The sequence below is a fragment of the Pleurodeles waltl genome, chromosome 10 (assembly GCF_031143425.1).
Source record: "Pleurodeles waltl isolate 20211129_DDA chromosome 10, aPleWal1.hap1.20221129, whole genome shotgun sequence".
In the NCBI taxonomy this organism is placed as follows: domain Eukaryota; kingdom Metazoa; phylum Chordata; class Amphibia; order Caudata; family Salamandridae; genus Pleurodeles; species Pleurodeles waltl.
Genome location: NC_090449.1, coordinates 401,121,361 through 401,144,478, shown reverse-complemented (window position 1 = coordinate 401,144,478; position 23,118 = coordinate 401,121,361). Strand labels below are relative to the sequence as shown.

The 23,118-nt window shown below is 47.0% G+C and overlaps 1 protein-coding gene across 2 annotated transcripts in view; it reads right to left on the bottom strand.

Moving 5' to 3' along the window:
- The window catches only part of CRAMP1 (cramped chromatin regulator homolog 1), a 982,369-nt gene that overhangs the window by 602,419 nt on the left and 356,832 nt on the right, over positions 1-23,118 (bottom strand). For both annotated transcript variants that reach the window (XM_069210635.1, XM_069210634.1), the window contains exon 10: positions 1,062-2,282. In XM_069210635.1, the coding sequence (XP_069066736.1) occupies positions 1,062-2,282 (1,221 nt within the window). The remainder of the gene's footprint in view (positions 1-1,061; positions 2,283-23,118) is intronic.

The following is a 23,118-nucleotide window of genomic DNA, read 5'->3' as shown; positions in this document are numbered from 1 at the left end:
ATCTTAAGGAGGGACAAGCAGACAGGAGGAGTGTCTATCAGGGTTGATGAATGATCTGTGAAAATGGAGAGTTGAACAGGCAGAGCAAGGGAGAGAACGTCTTCCTCTGTGTCAACATCACAGAGAGCGAGACCATCAGCTACAATGTCTTGACTGCCCTGAATGTCATCTTGACTTCTTGTAAGGACATCTGTGCTTTGATGGTAAAAAAGTGAAAAGTGTAGAGAGAGTCATACCATTAGTGAAGGAGTCAGCAAAAAAATAAATACTTCTGGAATGGTTCCAAATCCTGGTGAGAGGTGAACAGTATCAGAAATTGTGACTAACCTTGTTAGATGCTAGATGATGAATACTTTATGCACATCAAGAAAAAAATGCATATTTCGTAAATAAGGGATTTACATTGATCCATATTTGGAGTCTAACTCAGTAGCTACCATCCGGAGGACTGATTCTCAGACCACCAAAGTAGTGGATCTGGGAATGCAGATGGGTATGATCTTTTCATCAGACAGAACAATAAAATATAGAGGGCATTTAAAGGACTTGTGTGTGTATTTAACTTCTGTGAACCTGTTGTGTATCTTGAGCCTCATTATGCAGAGGAAATCAAAGACTATTTGGAAAACTCACTGCTTTGTCTTGGTTATGGTTATATTAGGTTAACAGGCAGGAAGTGGCTTGGAACAAACCTCTAACATCTCAGGAACATCACTGAGACACAGTAGAGAACTCAACTAGCTAAGAACAGATAAATGTAAACACTCGGCTCAATTTGTTGGACACAATCAGGATTACATTCAACACATGGAAAAGGATGCTATTAAGTGATAAACGTGTGTATTCAAATCTGTTCCTTTGAAGTGCATATTCAAAACTTACTAATTACAGATTTACCTGCACAAGCTGTTGCACAAGCAATGTATTAGCTCAGATCAAAAAGTAAACTCATGCAAGTATGGAAAATTAAATTATGGCATATCATCCTTAATCATGTGCTTGAACCTCAAACCAACAGAGATCATCCTTGGTACAAAAATAATTTAACATAACTGTCTTACCAGCTTAGGGCTGACCTCCGTGGCAATAAGACGCAAGAGACAGTTGAGAAGTCCTTGTCTGAATGATGAGGTGGGCCGGGGAACAGAAATAGCCTCCATCTCAGAGTCCCCAGATTCTGCCAAGTCAGAATCAGCAACAACTGTCCAATCATACTCCAGCTGTAGTTTGCCCGGCTTCCCTAACATGAGGTAGACTTCCGCCAGCGTCAGGTTCTCAGAGGTGTGAAGATTCCAACCTTCCTCACGAAATTTATTTGCTTCTTCTCGAGGAGTTTTGGTAACAAGTGATTCCTGAGATGGAAACGAGGTGGCCTGCTGCTTGTCAGGAGAATAGTCCAAAGGTGTGTCAGACAAATTCTTAGTGCAAATATCAAACTGGGACTCTAGGCAGCTATCTGCTTGGGTTTCACATTTGGACATAACACCAGAGGGGGAAGGTACCCCAGAACCTGCTGGGGAAAAACAAGGAAAAGTAATGGTATCTGTAATTGATGGAGGGGGATCCAGAGGAGAGGCACTTGTGGTGGCAGGGATGTCCCCATCCAGGGTGGTAGGACTGTCTGTGCAAAAACATTTTACTGGGATTATCAAGTGGTGACAGGACTTCATGTACCGAGGAAAGGGGTCTAGCAAAGAAAGCTCTTCTTGGTCAGGAACCGCACTGTTAGAACTCTCTGCAAATGAAGGGCTACAAACAGGACTTTTGCTGCCTGATGTAGGAGGATCTGTGAGGTTTGGAGACCTGGGAGGTGCTTCTATATCCTGGTGAATATGAACAGGGGTAGATATTTCCTGGTGTGTTACATCATCTTCTATTAGGCTATGTTCACACATATCCACGTCGACATTTTGAGTTATATCATCTGCTGACATGGAATTTAGTCCCAAAGTGCTCTCAGCCTCCCCACTCTCCTTGCTTTCGGTCACACACTGGGGATACTTCAACTGAATTCTTGCTGTCCCCTGCCCACTTTGTATCCCCAAGATCTGGGCAGGGGGAAGCACATGAGAGTCTTTAATGCTAGGTTTGCACTTTCCAGCCTCTTGCCAGTGAACAGTACAATATGCCTTCGAATGCACAACTCTGGCCACCCCAGGAAGTGGAGTGATGGTAGCATTCTCACCAGGAAATAAGTGGAGCTCTGGCTTCTCCTCAGATGGCTGATCTTGTGTCTCCAAGTCTCTTATGTATTTAAGCTGCTGTTCTTTTAGTGTTTTACGCTGAATATTAGAGGTTAAGGAAAGCCTACTGTGAAATGATAGGTTAAAATATAATGAAAGATGAATGCACAAGCTTGAGAAAGCCACTTGCCTTTTTAATATTTAAATACAGTAAAAGTCCTTTGGGTCACATATTTGCAATAAAGAGGCTACATAACAGAGAAGCAGCAAACAAGGTTTCCATTACAGATCCAGTTTTCCACTACTAGCATAGTAAACAATCAATAAATGGGTATTCTGCAAGGGACGATTCAAGGGTTTATAGTGGTAGGATTCAGGTGGGTTGACAATGGGGAAGAAAACTCAAATGGCCTAAGACCTGCAAGAGTAGTTGTAGAAAGACTATTTTTTATTTAAATACATTCGGTCCAAAAGATTTGGACCATTAAATTTGAAAGAAAAACAGTTTTACATGGTTGTATAAATCCATTGGAATCACAATAACTCATCATAATTCATAATAACAATCATTCAAGATACTAAAAAGTCTGATAATCAGCTAACGTATAAAATATTTCAATAAAATCCTTTCAACTAAAATAAAAAATTTGCTTATGCGGTCTCAATTTACTCCTAAAAAAGGTCAAGAATTCTTGCTAAATTAAAAAAAAGATGTCACATATAAATTAATAAAATCAGGAAAATGACAGGATACATATCATATATTAAGCGATAAAAGAAGGAACGCAGAAATAAAAATCAGATTGGAATCTTCCTCTGTGAACGGACAAAGGCTCAGCCTAAAGCTCTTGGGGCCTCTCTACAGAAATGAGCCTGTGACGAATACGCCAAGCCTCCGATAGAAATTTAGAAACTGAGGAGGCAACCAGTGTGGATGTTTCATATTTGCATATTCTGGTGGCATTGACTCTATCCGACAATAATAGATTTTTACAGAGGGGGATAATCCACTTTCCTCTAGGGTTCTTGTATGAGGGACAGAAAAACAGAATATGCTCGATTGTTTCTTTATGAAGAGGACAAGATATGCATCTATCAGTCGAAGGGACGCTGGATGGCCAGTGAGCCGTATAGATATTAATGGGCAGGGAACCATATCTAAGCTGTAGATAAAGGGCACGAGCATAGGATGGCATAGGGAGGTGCATACAAATCTCGGGCCAAGGTTTGTGTTTAATTTGGAGAAATTCTGATGTTAACCTACCCAGCCCATTGTGGCGCAGTATATCTTCGTTGACTTTTTCCCAGTATCTTCTTTTAACGAGATGTCATGCGTTATTGGGAATCAGTTCCGGGTGTTCCCAGTAATGGGAAAGACCTATATTAGCCCAAGCGGATTTCATCTCCTGCAGCCATTGAATTCTAATCGGGCCCTGTGGAATAGCTATAAGTTCCCTCACCGCCACCCTATATGGTTCTAGTTCGGGAGTTGTCCAAAGGCGAATCCAATAAGAGAGCGGTCTCAAGGCCGCTATGGTTGTAATACTGTTTAACCCTAAGTCGAGCCGGAGAGGAATCATTGGGGTACCTGCCCCTAACCGGGAAACCTGTCTAAGGAAGTTGTTTTCTTTTGGTTGTAGAATATCCAGTCTTCTGTGTAGTCCCCAGAGTTCAGCTCCATATAAGGCCGCCGCACGGATTTGGACATTATAGATCTCAGCAATTATAATCAGAGGGGAACTCAGGACCTTTCTGCACCTACGAACTAGGGCCCCACCTCTTTGACTTAAAATAAGTGCCCCTTTACCAATTGCTGCCTCCCATTTTCCAGTGGTTGATAATCTAAATCCCAAATAGTCAAACTCTTCCACTTTCTCCAGTGGTATTGAATTCATTTCAATTTTAACACGAGGTTGTTTCCTTGAAGAGCTATATATCATAAATTTCGGTTTTTTTGCATTGACATCAAGCCCAAAATCCCTACAGTAAGCACAAAATTGGTTAACCAAATTTTGAATCCCCACAGGGGATTTGGCTAGCAAGATTGTATCATCCACGTATAATAAACATGGGATTTTTTCCCCTGCCAATTTGGGCGAGTCGTTTGTACAATTCTCCAAATAACGGATGCAGTTATTGATATAAAGCAAAAACAGGGTAGGGGCCAGAACGCACCCCTGCCGGACTCCTCTGTTGATGGCCACAGGATCTGTCAGCTCACCCTCCTTGCCACATCTGATTCGGGCGTAGGTGATATCGTGAAGCCTGGTGATAAGACTCAAGAGACCAGCAGGAACCCCATGTTGGAGAGTGTTGACCATAGCATGTTCCTGGGGATCAGATCAAATGCAGCTCTTAGGTCTATAAAGACCACAAACAGATTTCCCCCCCCCCCCAAGTCCACATTCTTCCACTTAATTGCCAGAAATCTTAAGACTTGGTCATTAGTGCTCACTGCAGGTCTAAACCCAGCTTGTAGATTAGATAGGGCATTGGATTCCATGATCCATTCATCAAGGTGGCACAAAATATGTTTGGCGTAGATTTTTTGAAAATTATCCAGGAGACTGATCGGACGATAATTAGCTGGAATGTTAGGGCAACCTTTTTTAAAGATAGGAACTATCTCGGCCCCTTTCCATGAGAGAGGAATGGGGGCTCCAGCTGCGATTGCGTTGCAGATTCGATTGAGATAAGGAGCCCATATATCAGTTCTTGTCTTGTATAAATCGCCCGGAATCTTATCTGGACCGGGGGCCTTTCCCCAATTTAGTGAATCAATAGCGGAGCTAGTTTCAGCTAAAGTGAATGAGATCTGGGTAGCGACTTGGGATATTGGGGCATCGAGGGACCTAAGAGACACCTTGGGAGAACCTGCGTATAATTGGCCAAAATGCTCAACCCAGGCTGCAGGAAGAATTGATGTGCCAGGTAGAGACAGAGTCTCCACAGTTTTCTGCAATTAATTTCCAAAACCTGGAGGTATCTTTTGATTTTGCGGTTTCCAAGATAGCTACCCATCTAGCCTCTTCCCAGCTTCTACGAGCCTTGCTACATTCGTTCTTATAATCTTTTCTAGCTATTCTTATAGAGTCAACTTGGCCTGTTTTTAGAACTTTCAGAAGAGTGAGCTGTGCTTCCCTACATAAATTGTTGAACCACCGTGCCCGGTACTTTTTCTTAGTATTGCTGAAGATCTCTTTTGTGAAGAGGTGTTTTAGGGAATCAAACAGTTTACTATGAGCTACTAAAAGCCTGTCTCCCTCATCATCTTCATTGTAATGCAGCATGCACTCCATTTGGTTAGCTAGCAGATTGTAGATTAATGGAAGATGCTCGGGGATGTAGTAACAAACTCCCATTTTAAATTCCGTCTATTGTTTGATAAAACTAGCTGATGGGCATAAGGCTTAGAATGGGGTATCTCAAGTAAAGGAAATAAGCCTCTAGTCGATAAGAATCAATGGGTCATGGTCACTCTCTTCATGCTCTTTAACTCTAATATCAACCATATGGCCCCACAGTCTAATGTCAAGGAATATATAATCAATCTGGCTTCTAGTCCTTCCTCATTTGAAGGTGGGGTGCAAATTAGCATCGGAGCAGGAGCGACCATTACAGGCTCGAAGGCCATAGGATATTGTAATATCAGCCACTAAACGGGCTGTTTTGCCCAATCTCGGCCGTTTGTTGGAGACCAGCTGTGGGATCCCCCAATAGGCGTCCTCTTTCTGATATATTTCTTGAACCAGGGGGTTGGGCTCAAATGGAACGTTAAAATCCCCTCCAATCAGAGTAAAATGGGCAATATTGTTTTTACGTAGGCTATCCAATAAAAATAGAGCGTCGGTGGAACCCACACTCCTGTTATAGACATTAATTATTAGTAAGGATTTCTCCTCAGGAATCGTTAGCAATAGGGCCTGTAAATCGGGGCAGCCCATGCCTATCACTACAGCTTTGCTTCTGAGAGAACTACTTAACCATATAAGTAGCCCTCCTGAAGATCTCCCAGAGGATGACTTTCGAGCTGGAACCCAATAGTTTCTGAAACCTAATCTGTATTTGGGGCCCGTCGCCCAAGTTTCTTGAAATAGACATAATAAATGGTCGTCAATAAATTGACCCCATTCCAAATTTTGCATTTTGCTTTCCAGCCCTGCTATATTCCAACTAAGAACTTTGGCACAATCACTGGATTTGGAGTTTCTAGCTTCCTTTGGAGGAAAATAGTTGCCTGTATCTGTATTGACTTGTGTAGTATACACTTCACAGGGTGCAGGGCCCGCTAAAATCATATCTAATGGGGTATCTGAGCAATAGAGCCCTGGATCCCTAGAGGTGATTGAGGGATGGGGAGCCCCCTCCTTATTGGCTAAATAAAGAGTATTATCAGGAGTTCCCCGATTATCAGGGTTCGTCAAAGGCAAAGAAATTGCTAAAATAGGAACATTAGAGACAGTATAATTAGTATGCTCAGAAACTAAGGTGTTGGAATCCTCTTCCCACAGGCCATCGCATAGTCAGTCTATCTCCGAGAGAGACAGTGATGGATGTCTAAGACCAAGAGCAGGGCTGAGGCGTGTCTCAATGTCACGGGGAACTTTCTGAATCAGTAATGGTTGCCTATTCATGGGTGGCCGTGCTGATGGGTAGAATGCTTGAAGTCTACACAGAGAGACCATACCAATTTCAGGATACGGTCTATCTGCATTTAGCATGAGCTGCCATACAAGAGCAGGGGAATCAAAATTGATGACAATGCAATCCCCTGTACCGATTTTTTCTAGGGAACCCACCCACCCAACCCTTCTCACCATTAGGATCGAGGATGTCATGGAAAATGCGAACCCCGCATGAAGATGTAACCAATGGATAACCTTGTTTTTAAGCTCAGTGAAAGATTCTGGAGATTTGGTTTTAAGTACAGGCACATTGGAAATAACCAAAACATATGGGCAGGACTCCGGGTGGAGTTGCAATGCTCGTATTACAGCTGGGCCAGTGGTCTGGGGCCTTTGCCAGGGGCCCGAAAGAACATGGTCACAAGTGGAAGTAAAGGTACCAGTGCTAGGAACTGGGTTTAACGGAAGAGGTATCCTTTCTAGGGGATGGGCTGGAGCCATCGGCAGGGAAATAGTTGGGGTATTTGATACTCTATCAAAACTGGTTGGTTCATAAAAGGAAGGCTCTTGCTCGTTGGGGCAGGTCGTCTATTAATGCTAACCTGCTCGTGAGTAGAGAAAAAATGGTGTGAGGAAGGTTGGGTGTCAATAGTAGTGGAGGGGACAGGCTTCTGGGTCTTAATAAAGACTTCAAGTTTCTCCTCTATTGCTTGAAGGTGGGTTACAATTGGAAGAAGCAACTTCGAGATCTCTTCTCTTATGAGAACACTAAAGGACTCATTTGACTGTTGGTCGCTGGTAAGAGGGGAGGAGGATAGATCAGAGACCTTATTGGGGAGCTGAGTGGGATGGAGGGAACTCAGAATCCTGGTACGTTTATTTAAAATGGCAGGCTCCCTACGTTTCCTTTTGCCCTTGGGATTGGTATTGGGAGCAATGGTAGTGGGGAGCTCATTCTTTGGAGGGACATTTGGCACTTCACCCTGGGACTGCAGGGAAGTACCTACAGGGGAAGGGGGGGACACTATAGGTAGAGATCCTAAGTGCGAGGTGGACTGTATAGAGAGGTCATCATGGGCTACAGAGATAGCTGGGAAGGGTGGGACTGCCAAACGGCGCTCTACCAGCTCTATTTCTTTCTCTAAAGCCCCGACGGCCTTTTGTAAGAAGCCGTCTAGGGTTTTGTTTGATCCAGGCTTCTCTTCGCCCCCCAACCCCCTCTGACGACCCATCTTTCTTACTGAAATTTAAGGGCCTTGAGGTAAAACCCAAACTATAAGGAAACAGAAGAGGCCTTCTTGGTACTGTTAGGAACCCCACACCATACAGTGGTGTATACACTCCACAACCCCTGCTGCAGATGGCAAGCAAACAGAGGAACCCCTAAGAGCAAGAAGGAAGGGGAATAGCCCGGCCCTGACACCAATAGCCACTGCAGAGAAGTCTTAGTGGGGCTGTCCCCGCCCCAGACAGCAAGTACCAGTAGGCAAGGGGGGGCCTAATTCCTGCCCCTACCTCGCTGCAAGTCAACAGAGTCCAAAAAGCGAACCCCCGGGGACCGTGCGCAGAGAGTGTCTTAAAGGGCCCCCCGCCCCAAAGAACAAGGACCAGTAAGCGAGGGGGGCTGGATCCTGCCCTTACCTCGCAAAAAGTCAGCTGGATCCTCTGCTCACACAACCGGCTCAGCAGCAGGAAAAAATCCTCTCCTTACAGGCCTTCGGGAGTGGGACGTGGAGGGGGTGGGGGGGGGGGGGGGGGGGGGGGGGGGGGCAGCCCAGCCTCTGTCAGGCGCTGACGGGCGCAGGTCGCGGGAGCACTAGGTGAAATTTAAAGGGCTCCTGCCCTTTGTCAAACAAGCGGCACCTCCTCCAACAACCAAACGCGCTTTCCCGCAGAAAGACTATAATGATAACGATGGCAACATATTTGGGTATCCTCGTAATACAAACTGCAGAAAAAAGAACAGATGACATGACAAGAGATCTGAGGAGGAGACATCTGGATTTCAATTTCAAAAGGGGTCCAAATTCCCAAAAAGAGATTCCCTAGGATTTTAAAGGAAGTAAAAACAGAGTTTAATTCTGGCTGCACAAGCTAAAAACTCATGCTGCCTTTTGCTTTTTTGACACATTTGCGTGCTGGTGCCTACTCTGGACCAGTCAGGTCTTCCACAATCATGTTCCCGTTTTGCCCTACTCCCTCTCGGGTGCCCAGGAACATCTTAATTTATTGCTTTAGACAAAAAAAAAAATACTGTGTGCCTAGTCTGTCTCATATTTAAAATTTCACCCAGCATTCTGAACACCAGAGGCTGGGAGCATGGGTAGCTTCAAGGGCAGCATGGGGCAGACTCCTATTTCATGCAACATTACAATTGCCCAGTGTCCTCAGAAGCCAGGCTGTACCCAACACTGCAAACATGGGGTCAACAACTTGGCTAAAACTTCACCACGTCCATTCAACACACCTATTTCTACCTTCTATCACACAGCAACACTCTTCACATGGAGCGAGGTCACCACTCCAATATGAGCCAGCCGTGTTGTGCAACCCAGTCTGAGCTCAAACCAATACTGCACGCCCCACTCCACTGTCATTCACCGGGGAGCAGCATCAGCAACTCTGCCACCACAAACACAGGATTGGGACCTCAGGTAAGGGCAGCTGCCTTCTAGACAATAACCCTTCAAAAGCTGAAGCTCTCTCCTCATGGGCGTCTGGCCATTTTTAAGCTACTTTAAGCATGATTTGGTGACTATTCTCTCTGAAGACAATCATCGCTCAAACAGATATTGTATGAAAGTACTCTCTTTCTTGGCACGGTTACCTGCATTTTCTGCCTGCTGTCAGTCTGTTTGACTGTCTACTGGGATCCTGCTAACCTGGACCCCAGTAGTTTTGCTCTCTCCTGTAAATTGTCCCTTTTCTCCCCACAATTGGCATACTGGTTCCCCCCATGTAAGTCCCTAGTATATGGTACCTAGGTACCCAGGGCACTGGGCGCCAGGGGATCCCTACTGGCTGGAGAAGTTAACCTGCCACCCATAGGGAGCCCGTGCAATGGGTTCTGCGGGCCTGCCATTGTAGTCTGCGTGAAACGGGTGCATGCACCCGTTTTCACTACAGGACACTGCACCAGGTCACTGTAAGTCACCCTTATGGTAGGCTCTCTCAGCCCAGAGGGCAGGGTGCAGGTACCCGTGTGTGAGGGTACCCCTACACTAGCAGAGGTGCCCCCACAAACTCCAGACCCATTTTCCTGGACTTAGTGAGTGTGGGGACGCCATTTTACGCATGTACTGGTTTATGCATGGAGGGCACCAAATGTGCCCTTCAAAGCAAACCAGACTCCCAAAGCCACTAGTTTGCTTTGAAGGGCACATTTGGTGCCCTCCGTGCATAAACCAGTCCATACTGGTTCAGGGACACCCAGTCCCTGCTCTAGCGCGAAACTGGACAATGGAGAGGGGAGTGACCACTCCACTGTCCATCACCACCCCAGGGGTGGTGCCCAGAGCTCCTCCAGAGGACACAGGGGAGAGTTTCCCTGGTAAAAGTAAAATTTACAGGCAACCTGATCATGTTAGGGACTGCATCAAAGCCGAAGTGCAAAAGATGCTAGACCTAGGAGTGATTGAGCACTCTGAAAGACCCTGGGCTAGCCCAATGGTGCTGGTACCAAAACCTCACCTCACAAAATGGGAAAAGGGAGAAGAGATTCTGTGTTGAGTACAGAGGGCTCAACACAGTCACAAAGACTGATGCTCACCCTATTCCTAGGGTAGATGAGCTCATAGATAAAATGCCATCTGCCAAGTATCTAAGCACCTTTAACTTGACTGCAGGATATTGGCAGATCAAATTGTCAGAGGATGCAAAACCAAAAGCTGCATTTTCAACCATTGAAGGGTATTATCAATTTACTGTTATGCCCTTTGGTTTGAAAAATGCACCTGCCACTTTTCAGAGGCTGGTGAATACAGTCCTCCAAACCTATAGTGCAGCCTATCTCAATGACATAGCTGTCTTTAGTTCCACCTGGTCCACCTCTGGAATGTTTTGGAAGCTCTGCAAAAAGCAGGCCTCACTATCAAGGCCTCTAAGTGGCAGATAGGGCAGGGGAAGGTTGTATATCTGGGCCACCTGGTAGGTGGAGGCAGATTCAACAATTCACGGGAAGAACCAAACTATTTTGGATTGGACTCCCCCTACTACACAGACCCAGGTGAGAGTCCTCTTAGGGCTCACTGGGTACTATAGGAGGTTCATCAAGAATTAGATCTGACCTGTTCTTCATCACCATCAACCAACTCCTGCAAGTACAGCTGGGTGGGTAGTAGCTCCTACTACTCTTACACTCCACTGTGTCTCTTGGACTTGGCTGCCTCTCTCCAATGGTCTTCTTTCTTCACAAATCCACCTCTGATTTTCTTACAGTCTTGTCTGGACGTCTTCTTTTTCTTTTTTCCTCCTTTTGGGTGTTATTTTTTTTAAAAAATATTGGTACATGAACATACAACAAAAACAATCCCACAGAACATAGAAACAAATGTAATGCAGGATACAGTCCCCAGCAGCGTACCAGGACCCAGTACATAACTGTAGGAAGTTGGCTCTGTATATACTATTGTAAAATAGTGTGCACAGTGTCCAAGGGTTCCCCTTTGAGGTAAGATAGTGGCAAAAGTAGATAATTCTAATGCTCTTTTTTGTGGGAGTGTGGTCGAGCAGTAGGCTTATCAGACGGTAGTGTTAAGCATTTATTGTACAAACACAGGCAATGAATGAGGAACACACACTCAAAGACTTACTCCAGGCCAACAGGTTTTTATAATGAAAAATATATTTTCTTAGTTTATTTTAAGAACCACAGGTTCAAGGTTTATATTAACACTTTAAATGTAAGGTACTTCACTTAGAAACTTTAGGAACTTTGAATGAAAACAATATCATGTACACTCTTTGTAAAAATGGCAATAAGCTTGTACAGTGCAGAAATCAACAGTTCCTGGGGGAGATAAGTAAAGGTTAGATTAGGAGGTAAGTAAAACACTTACAAGTCTCAGTTATGGGGCATAGGCAGCTCACCGGGGGGGGGGGGGGCGCGTTCAAGGCAACCCCAAAGTTACCACACCAGCAGCTCAGGGCCGGTCAGGTGCAGAGGTCAAAGAGGTGCCCAAAACACATAGGCGCCTATGGAGAACAGGGGTGCTCCGGTTCCAGTCTGCCAGCAGGTAAGGCCAGCAGGTAAGTACCTGCCTCCTCGGGGGCAGTCCAGGGGGGTTTTGTAGAGCACTGGGGGGGAGGGGGGAGGACACAATGTATGCACACAAAACACACCCTCAGTGGCACAGGGGCGGCCGGGTGCAGTGTGCAAAAAAGGCGTCGGGTTTCAGGTAGGAAACAATGGAGGGACCCGGGGGTCACTTTAGCTGTGCAGACAGGCAGGCACGGGGGGGCTTCTCAGGACAGCCACCACCTGGGCAAGGCAGAGGGTCACCTGGGGGTCACTCCTGCGTCGAAGTTCGGTTCCTTCAGGTCCCATGTCCTGGAGGCTGCGGGTGCAGTGTTGGTGCCAGGCGTCGGGGCCCTTGTTACAGGAGGTCGCGGTCAGGGGGAGCCTCTGGATTCTCTCTGCAGGCGTCGCTGTGGGGGTTCAGGGGGGTCGCCTCTGGTTACTCACAGGCTTTCAGTCGCCGGGGAGTCCTCCCTGAGGTATTTGCACCCCATGCCCCCGGCTCGAGATCCAGAGAACAGAGTGTGAAGTCTCACGCTTCTGGCAGGAAATGTGCAGTCTTTGGAAGTTGCTTCTTTGTTGCAAAGAAGTAGCTGGTTCTGAACAGGGCCGCTGTTCACTGGAGTTTCTTGGTCCTTTAGTCCAGGGCAGTCCTCTGAGGCTTCAGAGGTCGCTGGTCCGTGTCGGATGCGTCGCTGGAGCAGGTTTTTGAAGTTGGAGACAGGCCGGCAGGGCTGGGGCCAAAGCAGTTGTCGTCTTCCTCCTTCTCTGCAGGCTTGTAGGTCAGCAGTCCATCTTCTTTCTTCAGGTTGCAGGAATCTGATTTCCTGGGATCTGAGGAGCCCCTAAATACTGAATTTAGGGGTGTGTTTAGGTCTGGGAGGGCAGTAGCCAATGGCTACTGTCCTGGAGGGTGGCTACACCCTCTTTGTGCCTCCTCCCTGTGGGGAGGGGGGCACATCCCTAATCCTATTGGGGGAATCCTCCAAACTCAAGATGGAGGATTTCTCAAGGCAGGGGTCACCTCAGCTCAGGACACCTTAGGGGCTGTCCTGACTGGTGGGTGACTCCTCCTTGTTTTTCTCATTATCTCCTCCAGCCTTGCCACCAAAAGTGGGGGCAGTGGCGGGAGGGGCAGGCACCTTCACTAGCTGGGATGCCCTGGGGCGCTGTAACAAAAGGGGTTAGACTTTGAGGCTCACCGCCAGGTGTTACAGTTCCTGCAGGGGGTGGTGAGAAGCACCTCCATCCAGTACAGGCTTTGTTCCTGGCCCCAGAGTGACAAAGGCACTCTTCCCCATGTGGCCAGCAACATGTCTGGTGTGTGGCAGGCTGGCAGTAACTGGTCAGCCTACACTAGAAGTCGGGTAGGTATTTAGGGGGCATCTCTAAGATGCCCTCTGGGTGTATGTTACAATAAATTGCACACTGGCATCAGTGTGCATTTATTGTGCTGAGAAGTTCGATACCAAGCTTCCCAGTTTTCAGTGTAGCCATCATGGAACTGTGGAGTTCGTGTCTGACAAACTCCCAGACCATATACTCTTTATGGCTACCCTGCACTTACAATGTCTAAGGTTTTGCTTAGACACTGTAGGGGCATAGTGCTCATGCACATATGCCCTCACCTGTGGTATAGTGCACCCACCCTTAGGGCTGTAAGGCCTGCTAGAGGGGTGACTTACCTATGCCACAGGCAGTGTGAGGTTGGCATGGCACTCTGAGGGGAGTGCCATGTCGACTTTGTCCTTTTCTCCCCACCAGCACACACAAGCTGTGAGGCAGTGTGCATGTGCTGAGTGAGGGGTGCCCCAAGGTGGCATAAGACATGCTGCAGCCCTTAGGGACCTTGCCTGGCATCAGGGCCCTTGGTACCAGGGGTACCAGTTACAAGGGACTTACCTGAGTGCCAGGGTTGTGCCAATTGTGGAGACAAAGGTACGGTTTAGGGAAAGAACACTGGTGCTGGGGCCTGGTTAGCAGGGTCCCAGCACATTTCAAATCATAACTTAGCATCAGCAAAGGCAAAAAGTTAGGGGCTAACCATGCCAAGGAGGCACTTCCTTACAATAACTCAAAGTCACCAGTAATAATCTCAGCTAGTGTTCAGCTCCATTTCCATCGAGCACATTCAGATGAGCTCCAGCCATATCAGTATACACTTTACGAAGCTAAAATCCAGGGACAAAAGCAGTTAGACTAGTCGTTCGTAGGGCTAAAGAGCAAACGCAGAACCAACAAAGTGATAAAGGAAAAAGGACGGGCAGAGAGGGGACACAGGAGAGCAGAGCGACTAACCAGCTTTCCATAGCAGCCATAACGCCTGAGAGAAGCAATGGCAATCAGAACCCCTATAAGCGTGGTCGAACAAAGGACACATTCACAGCCTCACTGTAAGGACTCCAAGAAGAAGCGCAATGGAGCCCATATATCCCTCGGCCGGGACCCCTCTGGACTATCTGCCAGAAAATCATCAATTGCTCTTGGCAGAATGAGGCATCGCGCAGCCAATCGGATCTGTGAGGGGTCCGGCCACGGCCTCAGCACATCGCAACCCTGCGCTTAGCCAATAAAAGCAGCAGTCCCACCAATCGCCTATGCGTCAGCTGCACCTCATCAACATAGCCAAGCAGCACTAGTTTAGGGGAAAAGGACTGTTCCAGGCCAGTCATCTCCCCAATCATATGTATTACCTCCATCCAAAAAGCATGAACTCAGGCACAATTCCATGCGAGATGTTGAAAGTCAGCATCAGGGGCGCAGCACCGTTCACAGCACGCATCCGCGTGCAGGTCCATAGCACATAAACTGAGCAGGGCATAATATAAACAATGCAGGAATTTGAAATGAATAAGACGCAACCTATAATTAGGTGACAGAACTCTCATATGCGCACAGCATTTCCACCACACATCCTCCGATATGGTCTCACCAACATCTGCCTCCCAGCGAGCTCTGGCAGCCATTCCGGTTCCACTCTGCTGATCCAGCAAACCATTATACAGCTTGGTAATAAGCTTACGCGGCGACTGAGCGCGACACAGCACCTTCAGAGCCTGGCACACCAATGGAGCCTCAGGGAGGCCAGGGAAGCGTGCACGCAGCATCACACAAACGTGCAAAACATACAACCAATCCAGCGCAGTAGCACGTCCATTCCACAGTGCATCCTCTGGGGAGATCAGCCGGCCATCCACAAACCAATCGCCTAATTCAGTTAGATTCGAGTAACGAAGGAAGTCGCGCGACCTCACATCCCTGAACATCCTATCGTCTGCAATAGCAAGCACCAACATCAAGGGAGCAAATGGCGCTCCCACGCGGTGCATTAGGGTGGTCCAAGCGCGAGCAGTACACGTCACGGTGTCTACACTGCGTGCCCTGCGCCGGGAGGGATTCCCGAGAACATGGGGCAAACCGTCCGGCCACACCGCATCACTTTCAGGCGCAAGCTGTGGTAAATATCGAACTGGGTGCATCCAATAATATGCAAAATGAGCCTGAGCACAGTGGTAACTCAAATGGTAACATCAGCTTCTCCCAGGAAATTCTAGGCTGCCCGCCCAAACCAGTCGTATCAAAGCAGAGCGAAGACGCCGCACAAATCTCACAGGAAGAATAAGAGGAGGATTCACAAACAGGTACAGAACTTTTAGCAGCACAACCATTTTAGCAATAGCAATGCGTCTATAAGCGAAAGTGGCAGCGAGTGCCACGCCTCAACCTTATCCTCCAACCACGAAACAGCCTTACCGTAATTGGTCAACCAAAGGGTCTCCCCGTCTCGACTCAGCCAAACACCTAAGTCTCAATTGAGCCTACGACCGCAAAATACGTATGCAAATTATGAGACCTGGATCTGCCAGGCACAAACCCAGACTGGTCCGGTAGCACTAACTTCGGAAGCCTCGGCTGTAGCCACGCCACTATCATCTTGGCCAGGGCTTTATTGTCTATATTAATCATAGAGAGCGGACGATACGAGTCATAGCAATGTGGATCCTTACCAGGTTTGAGTATCGGAACAATCGAGGCCTCACGGAGGGAAGTGGGAAGAACCCCAGTCTCCATAGACTCTGCGTATACCTCCAAGAGGTGTGGAGCAAGGATTTTTGAGTACTCCTTATAAAACGCAGAAGTCAAGCCATCCAACCCGGAGACCTATCTCCAGGCAGACTACGAATCGCAGCTTTGAACTCCTCAACTGAAAAGGGGGCGTCGAAAGACCTGTGTGCATCGTCAAACCAAAGTAGAGCGATCCCTGAGAAGTAAGCATGAGCCGCCGCTGCATCCAACCCGGAAGGCTCTGCATACAAATCTGCGAAGAATTTAGTGAAAACCTGTATGACTCCATCCGTCCCCACCACACGGTCAACCCTCCGCACTGTCTATTTCAGTAATATAATTAGTGGCCCAGGCTTACGCAGCTTGTTCGCCAGCGTACGTCTGGCCCTCTCCCTCTCTCCATTTCGCCTCGCCCGGGCAAACCTCCCCAAAAAGCAAATCTTCCGGAGAGAGGCCTCCTCATACAAAGACACAGCGCACCCCAGAGCCGCAAGCGTTACGCCTGACCAGTCTACCACCAGGAGCCGCTCCAAATCCGCTATCCGCTCCTCTAGGTCAGCCAGTTCCCGGCGTAACATCTTTAATACGCCATGTTGTTTCGAGAGGCATACTCCACGAATGACCACCTTAAAAGCCTCCCATACTGTGCCAGCGGAGCTCACAGACCCACAGTTCTCAGCAAAATAATGAACGATGGCCTCGCGGACCTCATCACGGAATACACCATCCCAAAGCGCCCCATGCGGCAACCGCCACATATATGTGTGCTCAGGCCCACAGGGCACCACCAGCACTAACTTGACCGGCGAGTGGTCCGAGAAGGTGCACACCATGTGATCCACCGACTGTGTCCAAAGCTCCACGTCCCTCGTACCCAGCCAACGATCAATGTGGGACGTACCCTTCTCTCCATAGATCCACCAAAGCACCCTCAGCCATCACAGACGACAGAGCCTTAGCAGCAGTAACGTGCTGCACCCTGGCCAGGCTTTCACGATCTGCCCCTGGGTCCAGACATTTGGGTGGTTTGGGGCAAATCCAGTGATTTACTCCTGCATTCCTGGTTGCTGGGGGGATACTGTGTTACTTACTTCTGTAGTTTTCTAGCATTCCCAGCTCCCCTCTGCACATTCTACTTACCTAGGATGGACTCCCATGTTCGCATTCCATTTTTTTAGTATATGGTTTGTGCTCCCCTAGGGTCACTGTTGGTTATTGCTATTAGCACGGTTTTCTCACCTTTTCTATGCCTATTTCTGATTGCTAGTGTATATACTTAGTGCATTACTTACCTCCTATTGGAGGATTGCCCTTCTAGTAATTTGTGATATTGTGTTCCAAAAATAATGTACCTTTCTTTTTGTACAACTGAGTGTTTACTTTAATGTGTGTAAGTGCTGTGTGACTACAGTGGTATTACATGAGCTATGCATGTCTCCTAGATAAGCCTTGGCTGCTCATCCACAGCTACCTCTTGAGAGCATGGCTTCTAGACACTGCCTACCCCTCACTAAAAGGGGATACCTGGACTTGGTATTGTAGTGTGGTCAGTTTTACGTATATTTTGCGCATTAGCTTTAGGCCTTAGGCCTCTGTACACTTTGCCCTAAATATATTTTATTCATTTGCTAACAGCTTAGAGCCTCTGTGCACTTTACTCTAAATGCTTTCTATTAGGCTTCGTACTGTTATTTTACAGAATAGCCAGTTCTACGGTGTTGTTTTTTATTCATATCACACTGTTTTGCCTACTTCAGCACTGGAGTTCTTCATAACATATTCACTCTGTGCTTTAGTCAAGGATACAGTCTGGTACATTGCTGATAGACGTGGTAGGAGTCCTGCGCAGGAACATTTTGTGATCACGATGACATGTTAGCTATAAAATCACTTCCTTGTCCCAAAACATGCAAGAGGGAGATTCCGACCAGGGAACCACAACTAGACGCTGACTGCCTCGTTGCAGATGCTGAACCAGATCACAGGCCTTTGCTCAGGTATGAGTGTGTCCGTCTCCCTAGTGATACAGAAAGGCAAGCTAGAAGCTTAACATGCTGTGCTCTAAATAGAACAAGCAGAGGGAGAGTAGAAACGGTTAGGAATTATGATAGCTTTATTTCTATGTTTTACTCTCCTGGTTACTATATCAATCCTACTATGTTGTATTGTTCTGGTCATTGCGGCTCACGCCTTAATATCTAAAATACAGTCGTTTTATTAAGACATTATATAAAACTTACACTGTCTTTGTCATTTGTATATGAGACCATATTGTGAATGAGAGAGTTGGTTTGGATCTGAGTGACCACGACTTCCCTGAGAAGTTCCAAAGATGTCATGCGCTCGGCTGCAAAATCATTTCTTCCCCGTGGGAGAAATGAGGCACTGCTAGTTAGCCGGAGCAACAACCGGATTTAGGGTGGCAGAGTTCCTTACACGTGGGTCAGACTCAGTCCCCCACACCGTTATCGATCCTGCTGCCTAGAAATCCAGTAGTCTCATTTAGGATAATGAGAGCCCACGCGACATGGCGCCGCCAACGTTTGGTCTGGCTCTAATGTTTGGGTCCGACTGACTCTCTCGGTCTCGTATATATTTTGACTCCTCGGTTCCGTATACGGAGACGTCCGTGGGGCTGAGGGTTTCCGCCACCACAGGTTGGGTACATCCTAATACTTTGTGGTTGGTTGTTCAAGCTTGAACTTTGAAAGGAAATACCCCGTTATTGGTGTGCCTTCTCTGTCCTAGAGCTATTATTGTTATACTAATGGCGAATCCAGCCGTAGTAAATATACCGCTTAATATGCGATTTCCGCTCACGGGTCATCTAATAGCACATGGACTGATGGTCCAGGGGGGTCCGGTCACTTTGGTGGTGGACGCCCATGCAGCCTATAGAACAGAACTTTTTTATTCTTGGGTGGTATTTCCAGCAGCTGATGGGGGTACAAATACTTTTCACGAATACACAGTTGCGAATGCCCCTGGACAATACAGGGCTTACGCTTATTTAGAAATACCTTTATCTTATCAAGAACACCATAATTGGCTTGATGGCGCCCTCCCACATTCAGTAACACCAGTACGGTTAGGTCCGTTGAGTAATGATGGTCTGACCTGGCCTTTATTGGCTACATATACACCATATCCTGGAGTGGCAAATGTGGCAGTGGCTGAAGTGCGTCGTTTATATGTGGAATTAACTGAAATGTACAGACGATTAGTTCAGTTTGTGATGCAGACATTAAATACTAATGCAGCGCGTGCTGCTCCAGCTCATCCACATGCGGTGGTGGCGGGAATAAATCCGGCCACTGTACACTCTGTAATGGGCAAGGTACCGGCTAAACGTGAGGAGACTCCATTTTGGCTGGCGCAAAAAATTAATACGCTGGAAGCAGTATTTCCCCATACGGGACCTCAGGATAAGCATAGAATTTTGACGATGTGTTTGCCGTATGGGATGGTTCCTACGGTGGATCTTTGTAATACTTGGGGCACGGTGTTTGCCGCTCTCTATACTACAGCACACGGTACACCGACTTTGGCTAATTTGCCGGAGGTGCTTAAACAAATTCAGGATGAATATGGGGCTGCCCCTGCCTTGGATTTAGGCATGCAATTGATGGGAAATTTTGACGCGGTTTCTTCTATTATTTTGAGTAATCTCAAGGGGGAGGCTGTAGCACTAGCAGTGCGAATGCGTCTTCGGGACGTTCCGCAGATTAATCAGGAGCGGGAGCTTCCAAGAATAATAGCTGAAACATATTCTAGTATTGGTCGTGATAGCCTAGGGGCTCGACCGCAGAAACCACAATTGCAGGGTAAAAATAATAAGGATAATTCTAAGCAACAGCAACCTGAGGGTGCGAAAAAGCGCTGGGATAAGAAACAGCAAACACCTAAGAAAGATGGTGGGCAGTCTCCGCAACCGGAGACCCCACAAAATAAGTATAATCTCAGGAATAGGGATACTTTGAAGACGCCTGATAGATATCAATATACTGATACGCGCCAATCTCATTCCTTTCAGGACTCCTCGGAGAAAAGAAGTGAGAGAGGTGGGCGGTCAGAGCGGAGGACGGAGTACGTGAAACCGAGACAGGATTCACAACGCTCAGCGGAGGTTTCTATTAAACAAGAAGAGAAACCGCTGCAACAAAAACAGCAGTTTAAAAAGAAGAAAGTGGCAGCAGTCTCAGTTAGACATGCCGCTCAAGAAGAGAGTTCTCTTGACGAACAAGACATGGGCGTTAGCGCTGTTAGACAGCGCGGCAGAGGTCACAATATTTCGCCGGAGTCTTCTAGAGCATCTGGAGGCGAAAGCAACTGATGATTTCATACAAGTCGAGACGGCGGATATGCGAGTCTCTGATCCTGATCAAGTATATCTTGTGACTCTACGATTAGAAGGGGACATTGACCGCATTATACACGCCATCTTTTGGGACCATGTGGTAAAATCATATGATGTCCTGTTGGCCGAACAAGATTGGCCACCTGACTTTGTGCGCGACTGTCCGGTTGGGGAGGAGGTTATTGCGCCTTCCTTTTCACCACTTGTTCCGAGAGAACTAGCGGAGTCCTATAGTAAATCATGGGCTCTAGCACAAGCCCCCGCCCTATATAGAAATAATGTGGGGTGGGATAAACAATCACTTTATCATGTCATTCCCATTAAAGGCGAACCTCAGCCACAGCCGCAATATCCTATTAAATTTGAAGCAAGGGCATCGGTTCGGGAAATTCTTACACAATTGGAGTACCAAGGTGTGATTGAGCCTTGTGTCTCGCCGATGAATAATCCCTTATTTCCGGTTGCTAAACCGGACCATTCCTATAGGATAGTGGTGGATTACAGACATTTGAATAGTCATACACGCACATGTGCAATACAGAATTCACATAGCGCTGCGCTTATGAATAATATAGTGCGTAAAAAATACAAAACAACCTTGGATATCTCGAATGGATTTTTCTGCCAGAATATAGCACCCGAAAGTCGGGACTATACCAGTTTCAGTGCGTTTGGCTCTCAGAAAAAGTTTTGTCGTTTACCTCAGGGGTATAAGAATAGCCCAGGACTGTTTTCGGCTCGTGTGACTGAACTTCTGCACGAGTTGGACCCTGAGGCGTTATCATATGTTGATGACATTTATTTGACGGACGATGAGATTCTGCAACATCTCAGTCGCGTATCGCGCATTGTTGTGGGTTTTGCTGATATTGGTTATAAGTTTAATTTTAAGAAATCGAAGATTGCCTTCCTCAGTGTTATTTTCCTGGGATATGAGTTATCGAGTGAGGGCAAGAGCCTGGCGCCACATTTTTTGGAGAAATGTGCTTTACTGCAGCCTCCTAATACGGTTCGGAAGCTCTAGTCTTTGTTGGGGTTTCTGAATTTTGGCAGAACTTACATTCCTGATTATGCTACACGTATAAAACCCTTATATGAACTGATTCGCCCGAATTTTTCAAGTAGATTTTGGAAGATTGAGCATACACACATACTGCGAGAGTTGCAGAATGATCTCTTAGCGGTTAAACATTTACACACACGGGACAATAAAACTCATTTGGTCATCAGGGTGATTCCTGGGGCTGATGAATTTACGTATGTCACCTTTAATGAAGGGGAGACAGTCCCGATAGCATACAAGTCCCACTTGTATTCTGCTGCAGAACAACGTTTTGCACAGACTGAGAAAATTCTCACTGCAGTACAGATGGCTGTTATTAAAGAAAGACCGCTGGCCCAGGGTCAACGCATTGTTGTCGTTTCCCCGGTTCCGGCCTTAGAGGCTGTTACTAAAGCGAGTGTTCCTAATTCGAAGGCTCTACACCCGCGATGGATACAATGGGCTACGTCTTTGACAGCCCCTGATGTAGATTATGTATTTGACCCTAAACTGCAGACTCAAGAATTTCTTCAATAGGAAATAGAATACCCTGTTCCTGCTGGTACATTGCCTATTGACCAATATGAAGTGGTCATGTATACTGATGGCTCTGCGCAACCGGCGGTTGGGACTAAACAACAATATTCTGCTGCATGTGCGGTGGTGAGCGGCACTATGGAGGGGGAAGTGTTCTGCCCCCGACATACTTATACTAAAACCTTGGGAGATTGCACGGCACAGCTGGCTGAGCTCAAAGCTCTATTGTTAGCGTTGGAGCACGCGGATCCGGCACTTTTAACCTTGCTGGTCTGTGACTCCTACTACTGTGTGCAGTCTTTCAACGAATATTTACACTATTGGAAGATGAATGGGTTCAGAGATTCTAAAGGCAACACCATTAAGCATAAAATGTTGTGGGGTAAGGTTGCGGATCTGAAGGAAACGCTTCCTAATGTCCATGTTGTGCATACACTTGGACACCAGCGCGTTGGAATACACGTTGCTGGGATTACTTTGGCTGATGAAGCAGCGAAATCGGCAGTGGCTGTCGCCACAGTAGCCGCAGTGACTCGTTCGAGTTCAAAACCAGACACAGAAATTTCAGCTGCCATAAAGGCTACGGCTGATGGCACGCCTTTTCCTAAAGGATTTCCTTCGAAATATAGTTACTGCTTGAATGGTGCGCTACATGCTACTGTTACAATTCCAGGCATTGTTGTACGTGAAATTCCCAAGCATGAAGGGGTGGCATCTGCGCATGCTGGTGTGGCTGCCACGATTTCACTTTTACAGGCCCGTTATTGGTGGCCTGGTCTCTATAAGGAGACAAAGCAGTATGTCCTTTGTTGTGACGTCTGTCAACAAATTAAAGCATCGTCGGCTAGACGCCCGCAGCAGACTCCTCTTCTGATATCAAATAGACCTTTACAGTGTGTGTACTTGGACCATTGTGGTCCGCTGACACCAGATAGTGCATACAAATACATATTGGTTGCTGTAGATTCGTGCTCCAGATTTGTGTGGGTCTGGCCACAGCGCTCGGCTGACGCTGGGACTGATATTAAAGATTTGCGTATCTTTGTCGATACATTTGCAGTTGCGGCTTTTCA